The sequence below is a fragment of the Fundulus heteroclitus genome, chromosome 23, assembly GCF_011125445.2.
Source record: "Fundulus heteroclitus isolate FHET01 chromosome 23, MU-UCD_Fhet_4.1, whole genome shotgun sequence".
Taxonomy (NCBI): domain Eukaryota; kingdom Metazoa; phylum Chordata; class Actinopteri; order Cyprinodontiformes; family Fundulidae; genus Fundulus; species Fundulus heteroclitus.
Window position 1 is genome coordinate 26539698 of NC_046383.1, and position 25131 is coordinate 26564828.

At 43.5% G+C, this 25131-nt stretch overlaps 1 protein-coding gene across 1 annotated transcript; it reads left to right on the forward strand.

Moving 5' to 3' along the window:
* Window positions 1-489: 489 nt before the first annotated feature.
* Window positions 490-25131, forward strand: tspan17 (tetraspanin 17). The gene is made up of 8 exons (XM_012867797.3): window positions 490-1177; window positions 14538-14588; window positions 17461-17607; window positions 18344-18514; window positions 18844-18966; window positions 20059-20106; window positions 21393-21509; window positions 22809-25131. Exons 1-8 carry the CDS (start codon window positions 1091-1093, stop codon window positions 22872-22874), a joined length of 810 nt encoding a protein of 269 aa, XP_012723251.2. The 5' UTR covers window positions 490-1090; the 3' UTR covers window positions 22875-25131.

Genomic DNA, 25131 nt, shown 5'->3' on the forward strand with positions numbered 1-25131 from the left:
CTCACCAAGATAGTCACCAAGCCCCGCCCCCTTCAAAGAGTTCAAACAGCAATGTTCTTTATTTTTTAAAACTTGCGGTATTGGGAAAAAAGTTGGTTTAATGAAGGGTTGAGTTAGAATTCAGTGTTTGTGTGTTCTGTATCTAAAAAAATAAGTAATTAAGCTACCGTATAAAATGGCCAGGGCAGCCCTTCATATATGTTTTTAATTCACTGATAATTATCAATATCGATATAATTATCGATATTGATAATTCTATTTTTGTTATATCGATATGCTTTTCTCCCATATCGTCCAGCCATAACAGCAAGCAGTAGTTTCTAACACGGTTTGTATTTTATGAATGAGCTTCAGCGTGTCGGTGAGCTGTTCTTCAAGGAAACACTTATTACTTAATCAATAAATCAGTTCAGTCACATTATGAAGCCACTAGGCTTTATAATGTTTTAGCGAGTGGGAGAGAAAAAAAAAGACCTCATTAAGGACACAAGAGGCCGCTCTCGAGGTGAAAAGGGCCAAAAAAGGCAACACGGTCATTTGACAGCAAGGGCTTGCTTCCTTGGGAAAAAAAAAAAAAAAAAAAGACAACAAAGATGAAGGCTCTTAGCAGCGGAGGAGAGGGAGCGATAACATTCACGGTGTTGAGCTGAAAAGCCGTCCGCTTTAAACACTCTCTGTGTCGGGCTATTGTTTTTGTCTCCGAGGCGGGGGGGAAAAGAAAAGCTCTTTTGTTGCGGGAAGAGCAGAATCAGATGGGCGTCCGTGCCTTAGTCAGGCTGTCCCGGAGTTGTTGTTGTTAGCCGGCGCTAACCGTGGAAGTTGCGAGCTAGCCGGCCTGGCGAGCACAGCGACGGGGGACAACAAGCGACTTATGTTTGACTCGGCCTGCCCGGACACGTCCCCGGCGAGCAAACCGCGTTCCGTCCAGCTAATGGAGACAGTCAGCCGGGACGGCAGCAGTTCGGGAACTGTGGCTGTAGCGGCTGAGCTTCCGAAGTACCCGTCGTAGGCTGGAGGTCTTTCCCCCTCACACACCTCCACCTCCTCCCCGCCTTAGCTTCCCAGATAGCCACCGCCATTGCTCGGAAGAATGAGCAGGAAACACCATCACATAAAGGGAGCCGAGGTCAGCTGCTGTGTCAAATACTTCTTATTTGGATTCAACATTATATTCTGGGTAAGTTTGTTTAGTTTTTGGTATTTTTATTATTTTTATTTTATTTTTTTTACTTCGAGTAGAAACCGCCAGGAAAGTAAAAACCTCCCAAGTAAAGTTTGGCTCAACGGTAACCGTTGGTGTTGATAAACGGCTCGCCTCGGTCTAATTTATATTTATATATAGTCTGGTTGTAATAATACTCATATTCTGGCTTTAAAACTGTTAATTCTGTCCTTTTTTTTTTTTTTAATCCTGTTTTTTTTTCTTCGTCTGATTTGCTTAATTAGTGGCTTCTTACGTAACAGATAAGCTTGTGTGCATCTTGATTGCTCTGGATGGTCCCGTTGCTTTATGTGGATCAAAGCGTTTAAAATAAACCCAATTACATTATTATAGTCGTTTGCTTGTGTTTACTCATTTTATTCTTCTTCACTGATTGTCTTTTGAAGGAGGAATTCTCATTTGATTACTGACTTGAGTCAAAAATGTCCCCCGTTTCTAAAAATCAGCGTTTAAAACTGGTTTCGTGTTCCTTTTTATCCTCTGGTAATATTGCGCAACATCTCTCAAGGAAGTTACCTTGTTGTTTCCCCTTTTTTGTTGTTTTATGCATAAGTTTGATGTACATAAGATTTTGTGTTGTGTGTGTAACGATATAATTGTGCCTTTTAAAGTCATGTAGCTGTGATGGTTGGTGCAAGGCGCCTTCCAGTACCAGGTCTCCACCTCTCCACCCTAAATCTCCATGGCACAAACTCAACCAGGAGGCCAGATACATTCCTCCAGACGTGCCGGCAACACGCGGCTTCTGCGGTTCTGTCGGCCGGGAATCTCCCCCGTCTTGGACTGTTGTCGCAGTACGTTGAGGTCGTTGTCACGTCCATTGAGAACGTAGCCAGTTGCCCAAAGCGCCCGGAGACTCGCTCGTCGTGCCAGGCAACGGTTCCCCAGTTGGTACGGTCATCTGCTGCTGTAGCCCATTTGCTTCATGCTTCTGACGTGTTCAGAGATGGTATTCGGGATACCTTGGCTGTCAGGAGTAGTTACCGTTGCCTTTTTATAACCTTAAATCACTCTTCCCCCCTTGTGACATCTCACATCAAGGCCTTTTTTTTTTTCTTCTTCTTTCTACTTAGCTGCCGTTAACTGGATGTTTCCTCTTTTTTTGGGCCCATTCTCCATAAACCCAAGAGATGGTTTTGTTTCAGCAGATAAAAGCAGTTTTTTCTACGTACTCAGACCCGTCCGCCTGGCGCCAGCAGCCAGGCCCCTTCCAGCATCTATAACATCCCCTTTTCTTCCTCATTCCTGAACGTGCAGAAGCCCTCCTCGCCGTGTCTGGGTCCCTGAAGATGGTGCCGTGCAATGGCTCGATTGTCAAGTTGGTTTTAACTAGCAATTAGACGGGTGTACCTTTTATAAAGCGGCCTTTGTGGATTTAGTTGTTGCTTCTTACATGGCAGAAAAGCTTGTATTAATCACGGTTGGTCTGATTTGGGTTGTACAGTTTATTAGCCCTATAGGGCAGTGGCATTATAAAGAATGCTGCACAAATACACTCATTTAGAGGGTTTACTTTACTGGCAGGTCTGGTGTTTTAAGTCTCCGTTGAATGACAAATTGTAGTTTGGTTAAAAGAAGCTGTTGGACCAAAAAAAAATTCCAATACGATGTGTGTTGTTGTTGTTGTTGTTTTTTTTGTTTTGTTTTTTTAGAGAATCAGCCTAAGTAACTGAGTGTTTTTAGCTTGCTTGAGTAATTCCCGCCTGCCTATGTCTGTGTTGGTGTTTTCTAGCCGAGTGTGAGGAAAAATGGCACAACTCCTTCCCAACACACCCTCCATCTTCATCCCTCCTGATCGATAAAAGTCTCTCTGTTTAGGTCTCCTCGCCTCGTCCCTCCCTTCCCCACCCGCCTGGTGGAGCGCAGTGTCTGCGGGTGAAGCGGTGGCGTGCCTCGTCGTCTGCCCCCGGAGGGTCTTCCCACACGCAGTTGTGAGGAGAAAAGGCCCCGCTCACTTCGAACACCTCTTTCTTTTTATAAAGTCTCCCCGGCTATGCCGCGCGGGCTTTCGCTCGACGCCGTCGTTTTTTTTTTTTTTCTGCGCTCGCAGACCCTCGAGTGCGCAAAGAGGGATGGCAAGAACAAAGGCCGGCTCTTAGGGAGGCCCTGGGGGGGGAGTGCAAGGCGTCTTCACCCATTATACGCGTGTCGTAATTGACTCCTTAAAATACACGTAACGCAGACAGACGCTCATCCCTTCCAGTTCGTCGTCGCCTTCCCACACCTCCGAACCTTAAAAAGCGAGGGATTTCCGGCACGCTTTCTTTATGTAAAGCTGAGGCAGATAAACGTCCCTTGGGCCCAGATCTTCCGCCGATAAAGGCACCGTTTTTTTTGTGTGTACATACCGTCACTCGCCTCAAATGAAAAGTGCTTCGTAATTCAATCGGGCTGAGGACTCAAGCGGGAAATATTGAGACCGAGGCCTGCGGTGTCGTGTCTGACTCATCTGGCGCTCTCTCGGTTTCACACTCGGGGGGGCGAGCCAACAGGGTCGTGTCTTCCCCTTTTTTTTTTTTGCGTGAAGCGGTGGAACGAGCTCCAACTCGCTGGCTGTTTCCGCTAATAATAACAAGTAGATGTGCTTCCCTCTTGGTCCGTGTGCCGGAGAGCCGGATTTTTTTGACAGACAGGCCCGTGCATTGCTCAAATGGATAGAGATGTTTTTGTTTTTTCTTTTTTTTCTCCTTAAATCACTCCATTTGTTTTCCTCACAGCGGTCTTGTCAAGCTGGAAAACACCGGCCAAATTGAGAGAGAACGACTGTAAGGCCATAAACGCTCCGCCGGGTTCAGCCTAAGTGCTTCTTTTTCCTCCTCCCCGAGCCGCGTCTGGACAGCCTGACATCCGCGCCGGCTGAGCCACACGCCTCCTACTCCTGCCTCGAACAGATGCGTTTCCTCGCAACTATTTAATTAATCGCATTTTCTGCCTGAGCTGCTGAAATGTGTGGAAGCTCCGCGTGGCGTAATTAAGAGCTTGTTAAGCATGTAACCAAGTTACAGAGCTGGTGGGATACAGAGTGTCATCAGGCGGCTCCATCGCTACGCGGGCCCGTCAGGTGAGCCCACGCAGGTGGGAGCCTCTCCGGGGACACGTGCGAGCGCCGTCGTTCGGAGAACACGCCCGTCAAGACAAATTTAGGCCCGGGACCCGTAAGCTGCTGGTGTTTTTAACGTTTACCTGAGCTGATCCGGTCGCGAGGGGACACTTTTTAGAGTGCCGCTGCGATTCACGACACGGCATTCATACTTTCTGTTGGGTGATTTATTCATTTATTTATTTATTTTTCCCACTGCAAAGCGAGCCTCCGGCCCCGTGTCGAAACCCCCGGCCGCCTCCTGCAGGCTTTCCCCCGGCGTTGTCCTCTGCTCAGCAACTTCCTTGTTCCTTGTTGTTCCTGGGCTTTCTTGTTCCTGCTGAAGGAAAGCAATCCCCACAGCGAGATGCAGCAACAGGTTGAGGTGTAGGGTTAGCTTCCCACCACATGTGCTATTATTATTATTATTATTATTATTATTATTATTATTATTATTATTTAGTATTTTTGGGTCACAGAAGTTCAGTCCCAGCCTACATGTCAACTGCAGTGCTTCCCATAGGTTGAGAATTTACAGCGTAGCATGGTGCCCGTCTCCAAATCAGACGTTCCTCATACTGGAAATCTCACACATCAGGTGATACTTATTTACACTAAATAATGTGTAATCAGAATTTTACCTGGTCTGGAGGCTGTTATTTATTTTTTATTTTTTACCCCAGTCTCGAATTTTCCGTTATTCCTATCTCGATTTGTCAACCGTACGATTCAAACAATCAAAACAGCACGAAAAGCAACACGCTAGCCAACTACTAAGAAGGTTGGAGGCAAGAAGTGGCAACTGAGCAAACGGGAGCGAGCAGGAAGCAGCGGCATTCGTTTCTGTTGGAAACATCAACTCTGGAGTAAACATTCCTGCTGGCAGCCAAGGGGCACGAGGAGCAGAACCAAAACAGCCAAATGAAAGAAACTTGGGATGCTTGAAGGCAGAAGGCGTTCACTGCTTGGTTCTGATCCTGGTGCTCCCTAGCTGCTGTAGCTGCCTCTCCTAGTCTCAATGTTTACTTCAGCCAGTGTTTAGCCTGACATCAGTGCCCATGTTAATCAAAGCATCTTATTATTCTTGGCTTTTGAGTTAATTGAATGGACACAGCACTACACTGTGTTGCCAGGTCTGACTGTTTACAGCCCAAACACGACGTAAAACCTGCCCAAATTAAAAAAATAAATAATAAAATAAAATAATCTTAAAATCTCAGCACAAGGCTCCCCACAAAGATTCAAAGATTCTTTATTGTATTATCGTGGTGACATTTCTTTTTGGCCACTCCGGCTAAGAGTACACATAAAAGACAAACAAACATGCAATGAACAAGGGTTAGTGTTTTTTTTTTTTTTTGTTTTCTTCTCATTATACTGTTTAAAATGTTAAAACATTAAAAAGATGAAGATTCAAAAGTTTATATGAACTAGTTGTCCTTCATGAGTCACAGATAACAGATAATGAGGTAATAAGGTGCTTTTGTGCAATGATGATTTGAGGCTTTATTTACAGAAATGTGTGCAAGTAGACAGTAATATTAAAGTGATTGTAATGTATGATGGGTGGGAAACAGCGGGGTGATTTAAAAGAGGACTGCAGTCTCCCATCAGGGGGCGATTGCCCTCGCAGCTCTCGAGAAGAAGCTGTTTTCAAATTATTAGTTCTGGATTTAATGCTTCTGAAGCGTTTACCTGAAGGGAGAGGGGCAACCAGCACATTGTCTGGGTGGGTGGGATCAGTGGAGATGCGTCTGGCCTTTCTTTGGACTCTTTATACATAAACTGAGTCTAGATCCTGCAGATGGCATCCCACAATCCCCTGCGCTGTTTCCTCTAGAGAAAATGTGCAGTCAGACAATCAAATAATCTGCACACACAAGATCACCATCCCAGTCACTGTGTCATGGCAACTGCTGCCTCCCAGCATGAGTTTTTAATATCTTAATATTGAATTTCTCTCTCCATCAAACATTTGATCAGTAGATCTCAACCCATTTGAGGCCTTTATAATTGAGCGCTTCATAGTAACTATTTATCATTGATTATATCAAGTTCCACAGATTCCACGCATTTCGTTATGAATTAACTACTAAAATTAGTGCAAGGAGATGTCATTTTATTAAAATATGGAAGTTTTTTTTTTTTTCTTTTCTGCCACATGACAGCTATTTTGATATAAATTTCCTACTAATGCTTTAAAACAGTTGGAAGACTTCAGCACGTTTCCGTAAAAAACGTAAGCTTTGCGCCCCCGTACTCATGTCCGCCAGTATGAGGGAGGGAACCTTTAGTTAGGCGCACTTGTTTGTTCAAAAAAGTGATTGGCTCTTTGTTAGCGCACGTTTCCATTTGACGGCGCTGAGCGGCTCGCAGTTCTGCTCGTCTGGTAGATTGAGGGTTTAACTGTTTAAATTATGTAAATCAGGCAATTCTATCTGTGTTTTCTGCATCACAGTAATTATGCACCCCAGCAGCTAGCTGCGTTATTGATCCCTGATAGAACAGCCAGTCATACAATACGGTAAAAAAGTTAATTTAGCTCTGAAACGCCATCTTTACACTCTGGCTGTAGTTGCATGAAGTAGGCTGCTGATGCGGATCGCTGCGTGTGTGTTTTATTTCCTTCTTTTGTTTGGGCGGGGGCAGTTTATCATCCTGGATGCGTCTCAGTTTACTTGGGCGCGCCGCCCAAGTAGAGTCCATGTATGGGGAAAACGCCGAACCGTGTCCCCATACTGTAATGGGGCGTCTCGTATAGCTCAGTTTCTGTTGTGTTTTTCTAGTGTCAGGCTGATCGTTGCCAGTACGTTCTCCTATCTGTCCTGTGGATCTGCGCAGTCTCTCGGGAGCCACAGCGGTCCTCTCTGATTGATGCTCCGCATGGTTGCGGCGTACGATTTTATTTCTGGTCCAGCGGAAGAACTCGACGGCGAATCCTGTTGAGGAAGCGTGCGACTGTACAGTGTGAAGGCGGCGAGGGGTTTCAGGCCCTGTCGTCTTACGCCATTGGATGTGAGATCTGATTTCTGTCCGTCGGGTAAAGGAACTCGTGTCTTTAGCTGGGTCCACACGTTTTTTTTTGTTTTTACTTTATTTATTTATATGTCGGTCGCTGTGGGCAAAATGTTTTGCCCTGGGAGAATCAAAAGAAGACATCTTTACCGACAGCTTATGTTGCACTCTCCCCACCAAATGTGACCTATGGAGAATTAAAAAAAACGGTCTCTCTCTCTCGTTTTCTTCTTTTGAAATCACAGCCATAGGCACATTCACACCCCTCCCCGCCACCAATCCTCCTTCATCTCTTTTAAGACCGAATCCATAAATCAGTGTGTTGACGCCAGGGCTTTGCTTTCCATTCATTGCTTTTGATGCCGGGGCGAGAATTCAAGAAAGCTCACATCTACTGAATCTTGCATTATACAGCATTACCCAGGTTACCGTCGAGTCCATGAAAATGTCGAGCCGGCACAGTGTGACACCTACAAGTCCCGTATGATGTAAGGATGCGCGCAGTGTGTGTGCTTTTTATGCAAGAACGCCGTTTTGACAGGACTCAAAATCAAAACCTTTATGTTGAAGCTTTTTTTCCTGCGCAAAGAATGCAGGACTAGAATCTGACATTTGACTCCTGCTCTTCTGGCATGCTTTGATGAAAACAAAACCTTTAGAAAGACCTTTTTATATATATATAAGAACCAATGATGTCAGTGATATCCTATGGAGCGCTTACTATACACGCGAGGGTGCATGTCTAAGGAGATGGAGACCTGTCTTTGTTGTTATTTGGGGTTAATGGTGTGATAAAGCTCAAGGAGGGATCTCCTCTAGTGTTTGAAATAGTCTCTTAGTCCTCATTGGGGGGGGGGAGAAGAAGAAGAAGCCTCATTCTGTGACACTCGCATTAGTCACAACTTGCTGGAAACGATCCTTGAATTTGAATAAGAAAGCCGTTCCAAAGACATCTTGTTCCAGACTCCGTTTGTTCTGTGATGAAATACGAAAGTACAGCGATAAAAGCAAAATGAAGAATTAGATGCAAATTACCTACAAGCAGAGTTGGAGGATAAATAGTCAAAGATGGTGTGTGTGTGTGTGTGTGTTTTCTAAATGGAACAGAAGCTCTGCTTTTCTTCCCTGTATTCATTTCCCGTTAAGAGGTGATAAAAGATTGTCACAGCGTTCAGCAAAGGCCGCTTGTTGTCTTAACAGCGGCGTTAGTACAGTAGCGTTTTTAGCTTGGTAAACCGACCTAAGCGTAACCTCCAGGGCTCACGTTACACTCTGGGAAGAGTTAGATAAAAGGAAGCTATGCAAGCAACTCTCAAAAGCAAGTTCAGATTGGTTTCGGTGCACCTATTCATTCGAATTTCATTCAACGCCAACCTCATTGTGCCAGGAGGGAGGTTTGATTTGCAGATAGGGCGTGAAAAGCGCTGCGTGTTTTTATATATATATAGATGCATCAGAACAGGGTACCAGGATTGTGAGGTAATGTTTGTCTCTGTTCTTATAACATTTGTTTGTTGAGATTTGGCTCCAACACACCCAATTTAAATCTTAGTCTGATTTAAAATCTCAGTTCTCTTTGACAGTTGCTCCTAAAGCGGAAACCGCGACACGTTTTCTACTCGGCTCGTTCTGGTTAAAGGAAATTCCAACTTGTCTACTAGTAAACCAAAAATACACAAAATAGCCACAACGTAGGGCTGAATATTAGGGATTATCCTCAAGAGTTAAGATTAGAGTAATTTGTGAAAAATGGCTAATTTCAATGACTGTCGAACATGGTGGAGAAGTTAGCTTCTTAATTTGGGTGCTACCAACCACAAAGACAAGCGTCTGTGTGCCTGGTCAGCGTTAATAACTTCATAGAAACTAGCAAGCCCAGAAATCTTTCCTTAATGACACTAACCCTTTTTTTTTTTTTTTTAAATCCTAACCTGTCTAAAGGACACTCAGACTGATTAAAAACCAAATGGCAGTGACTGGTCGATGACAACGGAGCGATAAGCGACCCGAGGTGTTTCATTTTGTAGCGAAAAAAATGCAGAAGACTTTATTAACCAGAAGAGTGATTGTCTACTTAAACAACAGTCCATTACTTGTGCTAAAAATAATAGAAAACCTGTGGGAAGTAGGGCTGGGCGATAAATCGATTTTAATCGATTAATTCAAATTTACAATTCTTTAAGATTTCATTTTTGGAAAATCTGGATTTTATTTTGCCATTACACTCATTGGGTTTCCATGAAGAGAACAGCATGTGATGCTGGATATATGTTTAGGCAAATGTATTGTCAAAATATTGTTAAGTGGAAACGTTTATTTTTTTTTTACCATAATACGAGGTACTTCATTTACTTATTTACTTTTTTTTTAACTTAGTTTGAAGTTCACAAGTGCAGTGAAGGCTGTTCTTAGCTCAATGTGTAATACCACTAGCAGCAAATGTTTTGTTATATTTTCATTGTTTACAATGGCCCGGCTACTATCTTGTTTTACAAGCATGTTTCACAGCTTGTTTTTAGTTACACTTTGAATTCAGGTCAACTCCCTGACGAAATGCTTGACATAAATGCAAGGTTTAATTTCTTTTTATGAAACAAAAAGGAGGAAAACATTGATTAATCGGATTTGGTATGATAAAATCGGAGATTTATTTTTTAATCCATATCGCCCAGCCCTAGTGGGAAGCAACGTAAACGATATCAGCAAAGCTTCAGCCTTTGCATTATTTCACAGGAAGTAGTTCTTGACTTGACCCGTTGTGGTTCTCCTCGATGATCTGGCCGACCACCTTACGTAGGGTACGTTGACGCCACGCCTGTTTAGTGCGCCTTGATCGGACTCTGGTTGGTTTGCTCAGATGGTTCACGTCCTTTGGGGAGGTGTGAATGCTGCAATCGAACTCTGATGCCGATCAAAACGGTGAAGTGAAGAAACCCACCTGCAGCTTAACCTACAAACACGTTTTTCTTAAAGGTCCGGCGCTGTTTAAGGAGAAATAAAAGGGCTTTCCAACAGAGTGAGATCTATTGAGAAGAGGCATTGTTACTAATCCAAACAAACCAAGTTAGCTTAGTGCTACGCTAAGTTTAGTTTAGGTGGCAGCGCACTATGAGAACACAGTACTATCTGTACTAAAGAGCTATGTGCCCGTTTTTAAATAAGTCAGCGTTGGATCAACTCTGACTTATTTAAGAATTAAAGCTGTGTTAATCTTCCTGTGATTGACATTTTTTGTTATGGTTAGCCTTTGTTTGGTCAGCCATTTGAATCTTGGTATTCAGCCTGATCTTAGTTTTACGTTTCGGAAACTTTTAACCGTCGGTTTCCACATCACGGCCTGTTACAACCACGTCTGTCTACTGCTGCATTTCTGTCGAAATCTTCCTGTAGAGCTTGTTCCACAGCCATGGCTGTGGTGAGGGTGATGTCATTCTTTTTTTTTTTTTTTTTCAGGGTTTTGTTTTCAGCTCACTTTGCTCTCTCGTTTTTGCTGTGATTCATGCAAACTTGGAAACGGTGGAGAAAGGGGAAAAAAAAAAAAAGAAACACAACACAAATGCTGTGACTATGATTAAGCTAGTTTTGTTCCTGCTTGGATTTTTTGACTCAGTCTGTGTGCAAAATCTGCTTGCTAGGCTTTGCTCGAAACCTGTTTTTAGATCTTTATTGCCTGAGCATTTGTTAATTTGGTTTGTTTGCCCTGTCTGTTCCCTAAACTCAACACTTACAACAAAAAAACAAAAATTAACCTGCAAAGCATCTCTATCAAAACATAATTCCACTAGAGCGGCACAATTAACGTTTACAATCATCGTCACCATATCTGTGTGTTCCAAAGGACTTCTTGGGCACCATATTTCTAATGTCATGCACTTGGAAGTGGACCTTAACAGGGCTGAAACAATTAGACGAGCAACCAGGAAGATAAAGCGCCACCAAGGATCCCCTTGCAGACACAGGAAGGACATCCAGAGACAACAACATAAAGGCTAAATGCAAGCAATGTTGTTTCCGTACACCTCTTGGTCTAAGAGTATGACATTACCCTTGTTTCTTTTTTATTAAGCGTCTCTAGTAAACCTAGTGTTAGTTTCAATGGATCGTTGACAATTTCATACGACTGTTGCTGAGGGAAGGTGTTGCTTTCCCTGTGGCAGGCTGTCTTTAACCTGCAGGTCGTCGCGGGTCAACACCAGTTAAGCCCCTGATCCGTCAATCTAATCTCTGCTACCTCCTGACACTTCCTGCCTGTCACTGTTTATCTTAATCCAGGCACCACCGCGCCCTTCACCAGAACTGTTATGTAACTAACCGGACCACGCCAAGGTGGCGGTCATTTTCCACACTGCTAGGCCTTTGGTTGTATTAAACCAATTGGTTTCTACCAGTTTGTTGAGTTTTTTTTTTTCATTTATTTTTTTCTTATCCTATTCAGTCAGCGTCACAGTAATTTAGCACATTTTAAGTGCTGCTTCAACCAGATAAATCTGAGCATAAGGGGCATGTTTTTACTATAAATGTCAGGTATTTTAATTTTCTTGTGTTCATACTCGGCACAACCTTTCTTGGCTTTAGCAAACAGGAAATACGTAGGTTATGGAAACAGGGCTTTGTTTTTTTGTTTTTTTTATACTTTTGCTTTTTCTCAACACTAAAACCAAACCCTTATTCTCTTTTTTTTTTGCCAGCTATGCAGTAAAAGCCTGACGACACAGTATTAATGTACACCTTAGGGTAAATTGTGGAAAATGGAGCATGTCAATGAAAGCAAAGTCCGCTCTTTCTTTCTAATGCATCCAAAAATCCATAGGAATCACAATGGTCTTTTTTTTTTTTTTTTTTTTTTTTAAAGGTATTATGAACAGAAACTTGTCTACCAAAGGTTTGTCCTGTAGTTTACAGTAAACTGTTCCCATTTAGTGAGAAAAAACACAGCTCAGACTCGCCTAACTTGGCAGACGGAGGCATCTCTGACCCTTGAAACTGCTTTACCTGGAGACTTCACTGTCGAATCATCATGGACTCAGCAGCCCGGCCCTGGAAATGGCATTTATTTGTATATAAAATGGACAACCTCGCAGCGTAACGCAGGTTTATCTATCATTTGTTTAATCCCTTAGTTAATTGGTGAAATATTTGATTGCTGTCGCCTTACAGAAGCAACAGAACACAAACGCCGTTCTGTGGCCGCTAGGCAGTCGTGTGGAGCAAAAACACGAGCGCTTACCGTGCAGGCTGCTTTGCATACTCCGTAAACGTTGCTTTTATGTTGGCCTAAATGTGTGTCTAAGTATAAAGTTGGCCAAGTCTCTTGGTGCGTTCTTTCATATGTTAAAAGACTGAGACCTGCAATCATACTTGGGACGGCAGAGTAGCACTCAAAGGATCCCCCCTTAACATTAAAGTGACCAGCCTTTGAAGTATACGCTTGCAGTGCCTTAAAGCTTTAAGAAAAAAAAAAAACAACCCTGCAATTGCAATGATTCCCTCTTCCAACAACAGATGTAAAGCACCTTAAACCACTTTTTCAGACACGAGACTTGCAGCGTTTATGACTTTATTTGTTAAAGCGGTGGCATTCAATCACTTTGGCTCCAGCCTGACAGGCCTGTTAGTGATGGAGGGAGCTGCGGGGCCGGCGCTGTAGTCGTCATTCCCTGAAATATTGAAAGGCATAACAAAGGAGGTCTAACGCTAAGGTCCCACTAAAATCATGTTTTTGTTGTTTTTTTTCAAAGCATTACCCGATCAGGCCAAACATGTTATTTTTTTGTGTGCATTTGGCTCAAAGTTCTGTAAAATCATGCACTAGAGCTCTACCTGGTACAACGTAGGGCTGGGCGATAATTCAATAACAATATAAGTTATATCAATCAATAGACGTGTGGTTCAATAGAAAAAAAGGGGGTCAGTAAAAAGTTCAATAAAAGAACAGTGCATTCTAACCTATCATGTAGGTTAATATTACAGTCCTTACCTCCTCCCAACCAATCACAAATGCAGACACAGAAAAGCTCCTTCCCCAGACTTCAAAGACTTCAGAGAGCACAAATTCATTTCTTTCTTTTTTTTTTTTTTCTGTTTTTTTTATTTATTATTATTTTTTTTTTAAGATTTACAGTTTTGGTAAAAAGTTGTATGAATAAAGTGTTGTGTTTGAATTCATTTATTTAAAAATAGGTCATTAAGCAACAGCATAAAATGGCCAATGCTGCACTTATATAATGTATGTTCTGAATTTTTTGATAATTATTAATATCGATCAACATGATTTCTGTTTTATCGATATGCTTATTTTCTATATCGTCCAGCCCTATTACAACGTGTTAGTAACTAAAAGTATTTGTTTGGTTTTGGGGTTTTTCTTTTCACTGTGTGAGCTGTCATTGTTTCGGGACTATTTGCACTGCTATAATAAAAATAATGATGATGATGATGTTCATAATTTGAGAAAGGTTTGGGTTTAATGTCCCAGGTTAAAGTATTTCAAGAACATTTCATTCATTCCGTGAAGCATTTTACGTCTTATTCCCCTGAACAGTTAATTCAGTCTAAACAAACATCCATGGTAAGTCCAGACTTGTCCTTGGCACCCTGCTATGAAGCTAAACCTACACACAGCGCTGCTGCAGAACACTATGGAAAAACACCAGAAGGCTACATAAAGTAGGATTAGAGCACGTTTGTTCACATCAGCTGTTTTTCCCTAGTTAGCGTTTAGTCATGTAACGGAAGGCCAGTTTTAGGAAGATACGGACCATTTCAATCCTGACAGTTCGCAAATTATTATATTTACTGCCTCGATAGCAATATATATATATATATATATATATATATATATATATATATATATATATATATATATATATATATATATATATATATATATATATATATACACACACACACACACACACTTTGGGAGGGCTGAGAAGGGAATCTGGTTATCAAAATGAAAAAATGGTGCAGACGGTTGTGCTGTCTGCTTACATTACCTTGGAGACGTGACTGTAATTGTCCCAGTCCCAGAACAGGCCTGATAACCGCTTTATGAAACTCCTCCCTATTGAACAACTGCAGATGATGCCTCACATTTAGTTGTAGTCAAGTGTGATTCATACATTGTTGAATCACAACAATGTATGAATTGTTGGGCCTTTTTTTTATTTTTTCCCCCTCTCTCTCACAGTGACGCTTTCTTCTGTCTGCTTTGTTTTACAGTTGCTAGGAGCGGCGTTCTTGGGTATAGGCCTGTGGGCATGGGCGGAGAAGGTATGTATAAACAGACATACACAAATGCACACTGCGAACAAACACAATTATCTCCACAGCGGCATAGCTAAAATTCCTCCAGAGTCTGTGACCATAGCAGGCTGAAAATACGATTTGCTGTGGAGTTGGGCCGCAAACACGGAGCGGTGTGAAGTTGTGAGAGCGCAGCTCCACAGAATCCAGCTACGGGCAGATTATCTGATCATTTTTTTCTCTTGCCCGTCTGCAGAGCTGAATAATGCAGGCGCTGCACCCCCTCATACGGGGTCCAGCGTTAAGATCGTTGTTGCTTAGGTGAATTGGAGCTAGAAACAAATAAGGATCCCAACATCTGACAGTCATTGGACTCAAACTTAATCAAGTTTTGTTTTCTGCGCCACACGGTACAGAACACAAAGGTCATCTTTTGCCACGAGCCTTTTCTGTGCAGCAAGTTGGGGCAGCATGCAAAGCTTCTCCCCAACTGAGCCAACCATCCACTTTGCTCATTAATTAGCAGGAAATTCCAGCAGTCTGCTCCCTAAATGCTGCGCCGGCGTGGCCGCGTGTACCGATTAGTAACGCGCGGTCATGAACTGTGTGCAAATCGGGGCCGCTCTGGAGTACCTTTTGTGGAGCCGTGTGAATAATTTATAGGGATTAGGTTGCATGATGAATAGCAGCGGCTGGAAAGGCCTAATGGTGAATCTGGGTCTGAGTGACTAAGGTGATTAGTTTCAAGCTCGGTTCTCGGAGCCTGACACGTTATTGTTTAAGGCGACGCGCTAACGTTCTGTTGTAGGCGGTTCGTCCTGCCACAACTTGCAAATAAAAGCATTAGAAACCAGCATAGCCTGTTTTCATATACAGTTTTCTTTGCCTAGCATATATTAACCTGCCGGTGCAGGATTTCATATGTATATTTTATTATTTCACAAAATCTATGGGTTCATCACATGGAGCTTTGCAGCGAGAAAGAAAGCACTGAGTGGGTGTTCTCCTTTATATTTAAAACCAGAGGCTCCCTACTTTGTCAAGACTGACATACAACGTCAAACTGTAGAGGTTTGCCGTTTCCCTCATCGTCAATAAGCTCTCTGTGGTCGTAATGGTGTGTGACACAGCACCAATATTAAAACACGATTGTTAGTTGTTTTTTTCCCCCAAGAGTAAAATTATAATCTGAGAAAACACTTAAATTTCCCCCCATTTGTGTAATTTTACCAATTTGTGTCAAGCACAGGTATGTTTTAAGTTTGACTACACTTGCTCTCAAGTTGTTTAGGCCAACTCAAAAACTGTAATTAACTTTAAAAGGTAAAAAAAAAAAAAAAGAATAAAATCACAGCTTGGGTAAAGTGCACATTAGCTCTACTGAAGTCGTTGCCAAAGAAAAGGGAGGAAAAATAAGAAAGGTGTTTCTGAAAAGAGAGTAGAGCAGCAATAAAATGGAGAGAATGTGCCTAATAAAACCCTGTGTGTGTGTTTTTTTTTTTTTTTTTTTTTTTACAACCCGCATTTTTTTTGTCTCATTACATTCTGACTCAGCATGTAGGTCAACGCGGTCTTCAGCGTGCGTGCATCTTGCTTCTGTTAGCCTTGCAGCGGTAGGAATGAGTCGCAGGTCGGCGTTGGTTTGATGCTCTCTGTTTCGATGAGTCGTCTCTACTCGTTTATCGGGGTCCCAGTTAATTAACTGGGACCCCGACTCGCGGCTGCTCCATGAACTCAGCCGTGTGCTTTGGACATGCTTACTGTGTCGTCAATGATTGCCGATGTCGTAGCACGCCGCGGTGCGCTGAATGCTGAGCCTACAGACAGGAAGTTAGAACACCGCATAGAATCTGTTTTACTGCGTCTTTTTTTTTTTTTTTTTTCCACTGTGAGCATCAGCATCATCAGGGAGAGGAAAGGATTTCCTGTTGCAACAAAGAAAGCTGAGTAGCAGTAACCAATGGTCCTGATGCTGCAATTGCGCTGAATAAGGTAAAGACATACGTGTAACACACCTATGTCTTGACCGATAAACATCCCTAACACAGACCCCCATTTTTAATGGCCTAAAGGAGACTATAGGGAACTCCAACCTGGATTACAACCTGGTCTTCTGCGAACAACATCTTTATTTCACAGTGGAAAGGATTTTAAATCAAACTAAAGTGAGAAGGAACTTTAGCCAAAAGCACATGCAGCGACTTGTCTATTTCTTTCCTATTTGAAATCAACTGAGACACAATCCTTGAGTTTTGTTCTTGTATTCAGTTATATCTCCCCACATAAGTGCTCTACAACGTTATCGCTTCAGATGTCTAAAAATGGCGCTGTAAAACACCGACATTCATCATGAAGTGCTGGAAAGATTCAACTAGTAGCAAAAATACCACGATCTCCCTGCTCTGTTTTTCTAGGGTAGATTTCTACCTGTTGATCTGATCTTTGCTCCGATTCCTGCCGTGGAAAAAAAATGGGAGTAAAATAATGGCAATTAAATGAAAAATAAAGACTAACCCAGTTGCTGGGAATGGTTCTTGAAATAAAATCCCCTGTTAGATTGGCAGTGAAATGCTTACACCAGCAAATTAAGAAAATCAACAGTACTCTCCCTAGAGTGGACTCGCATTTTGCTGCTATTTTGCTGCCCTAATTCATATTTTCTCCTTTCTCGATGCATCTTATGCGTTCTGGTTAGCAGTCGGTGCGGCCCACAGCCGAGAGTGACAGGTCAGAGCTTCTGAACAATGCAACAGTGCAGCTCTTTGATGTTAACATCAAAACAGTTAAAAAAAAAAAAAAAGGCTTGTGTTTTATGCCGAGTTTTGTCAAAGAATGCATGGTGACGGATCAAGTTCGTATTTTATCTGAGCTTTCGTTGGCTTTTGTCTCTGTCCCTCAGGGCGTGCTGTCCAACCTGTCGTCCATCACTGACCTCGGGGGCTTTGACCCCGTGTGGCTCTTCATCGTCGTGGGAGGGGTCATGTTCGTCCTGGGCTTCGCCGGCTGCATCGGGGCGCTCCGAGAGAACACCCTTCTGCTCAAATTTGTAAGCCGCCTCTCCGCTCCTGACGCCGCTGCACCGGTCGACACCTCCCCCCCGCTTTAGACTTCACACCAGCGCCGAGGCTGTTAGGTTGGCAGGTGTCCCTTAGACTCATCAAAACCAAATGTTCAGAGAGGTTACACACCAGAAATATGTTCTAAATGACGCTGCATTAAAAGGAAAAAAGCTCGTTTTCCACTCCTTGATGTTCTCTGTGCAGCCTCTTTGCTTTTTTATCTGTTCTGCGGAGGACCGTCGCCGGCGAGGTGGTTTTTTTTGTTTGGGGTTGGCTGTGTTGATAACGGCACGTGACTCACCGAGACAAATTTGCCTCATTGCTGGCTGCCATTCTGAGCATCCACTAACTCCAGCAGATGTCCATTAGCGGCAATAAGTCAGGCGTCAGACGGAGGAGCTAATGTGGCTTTTGCGCATTTATCATCAGCCCCGTCTCCCGCATTTACTGTAAATGGATAACGTAACGGTACCTGAGGGACGGCCGGCTTTGTTGCTACACTCTCGCTTGTCACATCAGTTCAGGCGCCCACGGCCAGACATAAAAGATGGCCGAACGTCGAATGCCTCGCCGCTGGTTTGTTTAAAGCGCTGTCCAAACAAAAGTCGTGCGTGCCGATCAGGCGGCTTTATGGGCGGCACATGTATTGTTCTCTGTTTGTTGGTGTCCACGTGTTTTCATGCTGGGGGGGGTCTGTGTCTGTGTGTGTCCTGTCCTTCCCAGTTCTCCGTGTTCCTCGGTTTGATCTTCTTCCTGGAGCTGACCGCGGGGATCCTCGCCTTCGTCTTTAAGGACTGGATCAAAGACCAGCTGAACTTTTTCATCCACAACAACATCAAGGCTTATCGCGACGACATCGACTTGCAGAATCTCATCGACTTCGCCCAGGAATACGTGAGTTACCGCGCCCGCTGACTGAAACCCGTGTGAACACCCATTACTCATCGACAGGCTCCTGTGAAGTCTTGTTTTATAGGTGCTTCTTAAAAAGTAACTCGGCATCAGCCAAGTTCGTAAAAATCTCACAATTTATGTCATTGTAAATTCCTTTTCGTCATTATCCAATTATATGAACAACAAAATCTGGATTTTTGTACATTTTAGGCTCTGTGTTGTAACAGATGTGAGGTTTGATTCACTGCGGAGCCTGTGGAGGCTACGGTGAGCCGCCAAGAGCTTAGGTCGGATTCATCAGAACCTGTTGTTGTTTCTGCTGTTTTCAGTGGTTTTGCTGTGGAGCCCATGGGCCCGACGACTGGAACCAGAACATCTACTTTAACTGCACTGAGAATCCCAGTAGGGAGCGCTGTGGAGTCCCCTTCTCGTGTTGTGTCAAAAATCCCGCCGTGAGTCTCACACCAGCATCATGAAAGCTTGTCCCTCCGCTCCACTCGCCTTCCTTCTCTTTATTTCACCTTAGTGGTTCTGAATCTGGAGTTCCTCCCCCTTTTGCATCACTTCAGGACATGTGCCAGAGTTCCTGCTGCCCAGAGCTCGTTGGTTTCATGTAGCATTATGTACAAAGCTGGACGTTCATCACACAAAGCAAAGACACGTTGGCATTACAAGGCGTTTCTGAAAAGAGTTAGAAACAAATGTCCAAAGAGATTAAGAAGGTGTTCCCTGCTGACACAATGCAGCCCTTTTTAATTAGACCTGTGCAAAAAAACAAAAACAAAAGCTTTGTATAACATGCTGCTACTGCAAAAAAAAATACTTTTTGCAATAATCAGCAATAAGAGCGTCTGATTACCCTCAACTACTGTGTGCCGCAAGGCAAAAGCCTTCTGCAGTAAAAGCCGTAAGCTGTCCTCAGACGAGGAGATGGAAGGTGCCAACCAGTATTACTAGATCCGTCTGGAGCAAGTAGGAACAGAAAATGCAACTTCTGCAGCAGCCGGAGCTCCGGTACATCCTCCTCTGCTGACACGAGCAGACACACCTGTATTTGATCAAGATAGGAAATTCTTCATCATCCGCAGCGTGTGTAATCATATGTAACTGCTAACCAGATGTTACAGAAATGTCATATTGTCTGAAAAAGCATGGCATGTCACAACAAAAACCGTGTGTGTCAGCAAATCCTTGATCTTAGCTGAAACAGAAAAGCTTCAAAATATTTCCCATTGCTAAAAACAGACATTCAGCCGGTGAAAAGGTTGAATATTCTGCACAGCAATTACATTAAAACGCAGCTAAATTTAGTGTTTATTTATTCTGCATTTAAATCCATTATCTAAAAATCCATATTTTAACTCTAATAAGCAAATCATTCTTTTAGCTTCAGCGATGTAGATTTTTAATCATGATATATATATATTTTATTGTATTTGTGTAGAAACTGCGGTATTCTCAGGGTTATCATACTGTGAAAATGTTACTCATTAATAAAAACGTAACCTGAAAATCACCACTTTCATTTTTTCCCCTTTCTGTAGGAGGACGTCATCAACACGCAGTGTGGTTATGATGTTCGGCTCAAAGGGGTTCGTATCTTGACCGCTCTCTCGTTCTTAACCATGATCTGAACTCGGCTAATTGTCCAGTAAATCACGTACCACTCAAAGGCAGAGTCAACCATCCGGTTATATTATGTGCGTTCCAGGACGATTCTGTATGTTTTTGAGTGGAAAAACTGGACCAGTGTACATTTAAAGCGAGAAGCGGGCCTAGCAGATGGAGAGAACGTAAAGGGTTTCTAAGCACACAGACTCTCATGCATGCTTCTTGCCTTTAATAACAGATTGTTCCTCTAACGGGGATAATTAGGCTCCAGTTTTAGCCCAGAGAGCAGCCTAACTCCACTCTGTAATTGGCCACTCTGTGGGTTATGCCAGTCCGTTCCCTATTTTTTTTTCTCCTCCTTCTCTCTCCACCCCCCCACCCCACACCATGTGTGGGTGTGGTGGTTACAACTCACTGCACTGCAGTCACAAAGATTGCTGTTGCTAGGCAAGCTGCAGGACTGTGAGCCACCTGCCACAGAGTTGATACGGATTCATTTCCTCCGCGCTCTCGCGCTGACCGGTGAAACTATCAGGGATGTGCAGAGAGTTCCTGTCCGGCTCGCCTCAGGAAGCGCAGGGCGGGGGGTGCGGGGGAAGAGCGAGGGAGACATGCGGCGGAGGGCGGGGAGCCGAAATAGCATCAGAGGAAGTTCACACGCAGCATAACGTTCGTTTTGTCGGCTGACGGGAGCATCGCTTCACTCCCCGTTGGTTGGAAAGCCAGCTTTTGGGTCTAGCATAAGAACAAAAGAGTTCGTCTAGTTGACTTGAACGCCACAAAGGAAGCTTTATATGGAAGCACCCATTCTTACCCCCCCTCCCCTCCTTGGTGTCCTGGCAGCAGTAAATTACACCTTTTAGCTTTCTCTCTCTCTCTAAATGTGAATCATGGGCTGAATGCGATGACACAGCCAACCATCTGTCTGGAATCAGGGAGAAAGATTCCCAGTGTTTGCTCACTCCAGGCAGGGTCACCAGTGGGCGTGTGTGCTCTGGCTCCATGTTCTCCAAACTGCGCTAGCTATGAGGAAATCGTTAGGTGTGACTCAGCCCCCTCTAGCTGTGGTTTGGCATCTTAAACAGCGGAGGGATCAGCGGGATCAATGCTTCCTGTGTTGTTTGTTTGGATAGTTCAGCTTGTTTAACTAAACCGGAAGGGGCAAACGTCCTCTGTCTCCACTAGTCGTGCTAGAACATGTTAGGTTCTTCAGTCCAGAGTGTTTATTTGTCCTAATTTTGGGCTTTGTTCTGCGTTTTGTGTAAAGGACATCGAGCGGCAGAGAGAAATCTACACCAAGGGCTGCGTGGGGCAGTTTGAGAAGTGGCTCCAGGACAACCTGATCATAGTTGCTGGCATCTTTGTTGCTATTGCACTTTTGCAGGTAACGTGTCTCAGTCTCCTCACTTTAGAATCGATAACTCCCGTTTTATCTGCGTTCTGTGTGTTTTTAAACTCAAAATCAGACATTTTGTCTCATTACTGCCACCTAGTGGTGAGGCTGTTAGATCAGGCCTCTGCGGCACAAGCAGCTCACAACCCCAATCCCAGATTGTTGGGAAGTCAAGAATGGAATTGAGTTTATTTCATTATTCAGTTTGTGATGTATTTCAAACACTTTTTCTATTAAATTAGATAATCATAGCCTAGAGCTAAAGGAAACCCAATATCCTGTTAATGTCATATAGTATGGATTTGAAAAAAAAGAGGATTTTTATTACAGGCCTGCTGAAAAGCGTTCCCATTTACTGTATCGTATATCCACTTAGAACCTTTGGGCCTGCTTTTGCATGAATTGATGAATCAATGCAGGTTTGCATGGAGGCGGTCAGTCTGTAGCTCTGCTGAGGTGTAATGTAAGCCTCGTCTGTCTCTCATCTTTCTGCTGACAACAACCCATGGGGTCTCTATGGGGTTTTAGTCGGGCCACACTGGTACCATTGGCCTTAAAGCAGGTATTGGTACCCTTGGCAGTGCGTGCAGGTGCCAGATTTAAGTTTATAATATCTAAAATGTCTTGGTCCATGGCTGTGTGACTTGATAAAACACAGGGAGCTCAAGGCTCCCAAAATCATCAATGACTGTGGAAACCTGATGCTGGACTTCAATTCTTCAATTAGAAAATATTCAAATTTTCTGAGATGCTGCAACACTGTCACCCCAGACAGTGTTGCAGGAGCTAGGAGTTTGTACTGTTGCTGGCTCGGACCTCCGCTCCAGCCGTCTCAGTCATTGTGTCCTTGGGCAAGACATTTCACCCACTCTGCCTGCTGGGGGTAGCCAGAGGGTCCGGTGGCGCCGATTGTATGGCAGCTGTGGCATCAATGTAGCTCACCACCCCCAACGTGTGAATGAATGGATGTAGTGTGAAGCGCTTTGGGGTCCTCAGCCTTGATAAAAGCGCTATATTAGTACAAGGCCATTTGTTGTTTGTGTAGCAAATTTTCCTTTAATATAATTGTCAGGGATGAGTCTTCCCTATAGCTTTGCAGGCCATAACAAAACATCTCTGTATTAAAATTGTTTTGTAATCTAACGTAATGTTGTAGTTTTCAGAGATATTCACGAATTCCCGTTTGCTCATTGAAGTGCACCCTTACACTTCTCACTTTGTTCCAACCTTTTTTGGTGCCGTAGCTGTGATTTACCTCACAACCAGACGTCTCCTGTGGTTGTTTTGCAGATCTTTGGCATCTGCCTGGCTCAGAGCCTGGTCAGCGACGTCAAAGCTGTCAAAGCCAACTGGTGACACGAGCCCCACGCCGCCGTCGACCAGGTCAACGCTGCACACTTAGTACCGTCCAGGTGTGGACGGACAGCCAACGTACTTGCATATGTATAGACAAAAACATTTTTTTTTTCCTTCAGTGACACTTGAAATGAGGAAAATGTTCAATGCAAACCAAACAGCACAGATTTTAACCCAAATATAAAAAGAAGACACGGTTGCCTACATGGGAGCTGATTTTTATTTTTTAATCTTTGTCTGATTTTTTTTTTTTGTTCTTTGGACAAATGTATTTATGCCACAAAGTTGCACAAATGTCCTCTTGTCAGCTGGGAAGCCATGGATGGAAGTAAGGTGATAAAAACAATAAACTGAGAAAAGTTGACAGTCTCGTTTTACAGGTCAAGCATCAGCGACTTTTGGCTCTCAACACGTTCATCTCCACGTCCTGCTTTAGAGGACGTACCGACCTTCCAGCCAGCCTGTATACTCAATTGGGAGAGGCGGGGGGGGGGGGGTCCTGTGTGGATGTCATTGCCTCTCTTTCTGTGCAACTTTAAGTAGTATCGATATAGTTATATTCTATTTTCAAATGTAAAAAAAGTGCCATTATTTTCCTGTTTTTGTGTCCTGTATTAAATCTGTATCCCCCTCCTCCACCTGAAGGTATGTTCCTTCTGACACCAGGGGAAGGCAGATCTTTATCTTCCCTCCCTCAGTGTCTGCTGAGGATGGAGCAACTAAATGCAGTAAAACAGTTCTGGACGTCACCTTGTTTGCCCTTTTTAGCAATAGTATCGTTTGTTGATTCTCCGATGGATGTTTATTTTATTACAGAGTTTTCCTGGTGTGGGTAGAGCTGCGGGGAAGTGCCATAAACGGAAAGGCGTTTAATGCGAGAGATTGAGCATCCCTCCGGGACGTGGGATTGCTTGTTTTGGGGCCTTTTTGTTCTTAGCTTATGTTACCACTCTTGTCTTATAATCTGTCCACTGCATTAACATTTGTTGTTCAAAAGACGTTCTTTATTCATGCTTTATTTTGTGTCCACTTACAGATGCTTTAGTCATGCTTTGTTACCAATCCTCCTGGAGACCAAATAATATCAGCTGACCACTAGAGATTTCATCTGAAATGCAAATACCATTTTGGATGGTCGGAATGTGAATTTCTTTGTCTGTTTCTGTTTCTGCCAGTGGAACATGGAAATTTGCTTTTATCTTTGATTGATTTGTTGCCTCTTTTTGTCTGAGCTAAATTTTAAACGGAGCAGTTAAATCATGCTGTTCTCACTTTAACATGAATGCTGCTTTGACTTCTACTCGCCGTGTAGTGCAGTAACCCATCTGGTGAGGTACCTCACATAAGGGATTTGTAAAGAAACCTTCGGTTTCTGGATGTTGCCTCGGCTTATGCCGTCCTTTTTTCCCCCCACGTTCGTATTAAGACGTCTCGGCTCTCGTGAGTTTGCGTTCCTGGTGGCGAACGCGGCTTCAATTAGAACCAGGTCAGCCGATAATTGTGCGCTACGTTCGCAGCGTTTAACTAGCGTGTTCGGGTTGTAACAGTGTCATTCTGACACGTGGCATCGACTGGGATCTAAGAGGGCTGCACACACAGACGCACACTTTACGTTTTGAATGCTATGCACACACGGCTGAAAGATGAGAAGCGTTCATATTCTGTGAACACAACCCGAAAACTTTCCCGCTCCGCTGAGTCCGTCTGTAGAATAAATATCTTAGCACCTTCTGATCGTCTGCTGCGTGTACCTGTCACATGTCGCTTTCGCCCACATGCTCCCGCTCTTCAAAACGCCACCTGATCAGAGCGCGCCGGCTTAGCAGCCTGCCACGTTGATGTATTTTTAAGCAGCGTAGAGAAGGATGGAAAGACGAGAAACAAAACAGTTTTTTTTTTTTTTTATTTGGATGTCACAGATCCTCGAGTGGGACATTGTCGGGCCTTAATGACTGCTCTCTGTTCGAGCTGAGGTGCATCTTTGGAGCAATCCGCGAGTAAGAGCCTGTAGTCTGACAGAAACGATGACTCAACATAATACAAAGGACGTCATTTAACATATCGCTTTATTTGTCATTCTTAAAGGACACGCGTATCATCATTTTTACACATTTTCTTTCCCAGTTGTGTTCAGGCTCGTAGCTCAGGGTAGAAATATTCAGTTCTGTAGAGAAATATGCTCATAAAGCAGAGTGTGAAGCAAAAAAAAAAGGCTAGCACGGGTAGATGCAAAGCCTGCAGCTCAAAGTTGAGTTAA

Coding starts and splice junctions, on each gene's coding strand:
- tspan17 (XM_012867797.3), top strand. CDS start 1,091: ATGAGCAGGAAACACCATCACATAAAGGGAGCCGAGGTCAGCTGCTGT. Junction 17,608..18,343: donor ACACCCTTCTGCTCAAATTT/GTAAGCCGCCTC, acceptor TGTCCTTCCCAG/TTCTCCGTGTTCCTCGGTTT. Junction 21,510..22,808: donor TTGCTATTGCACTTTTGCAG/GTAACGTGTCTC, acceptor GTTGTTTTGCAG/ATCTTTGGCATCTGCCTGGC.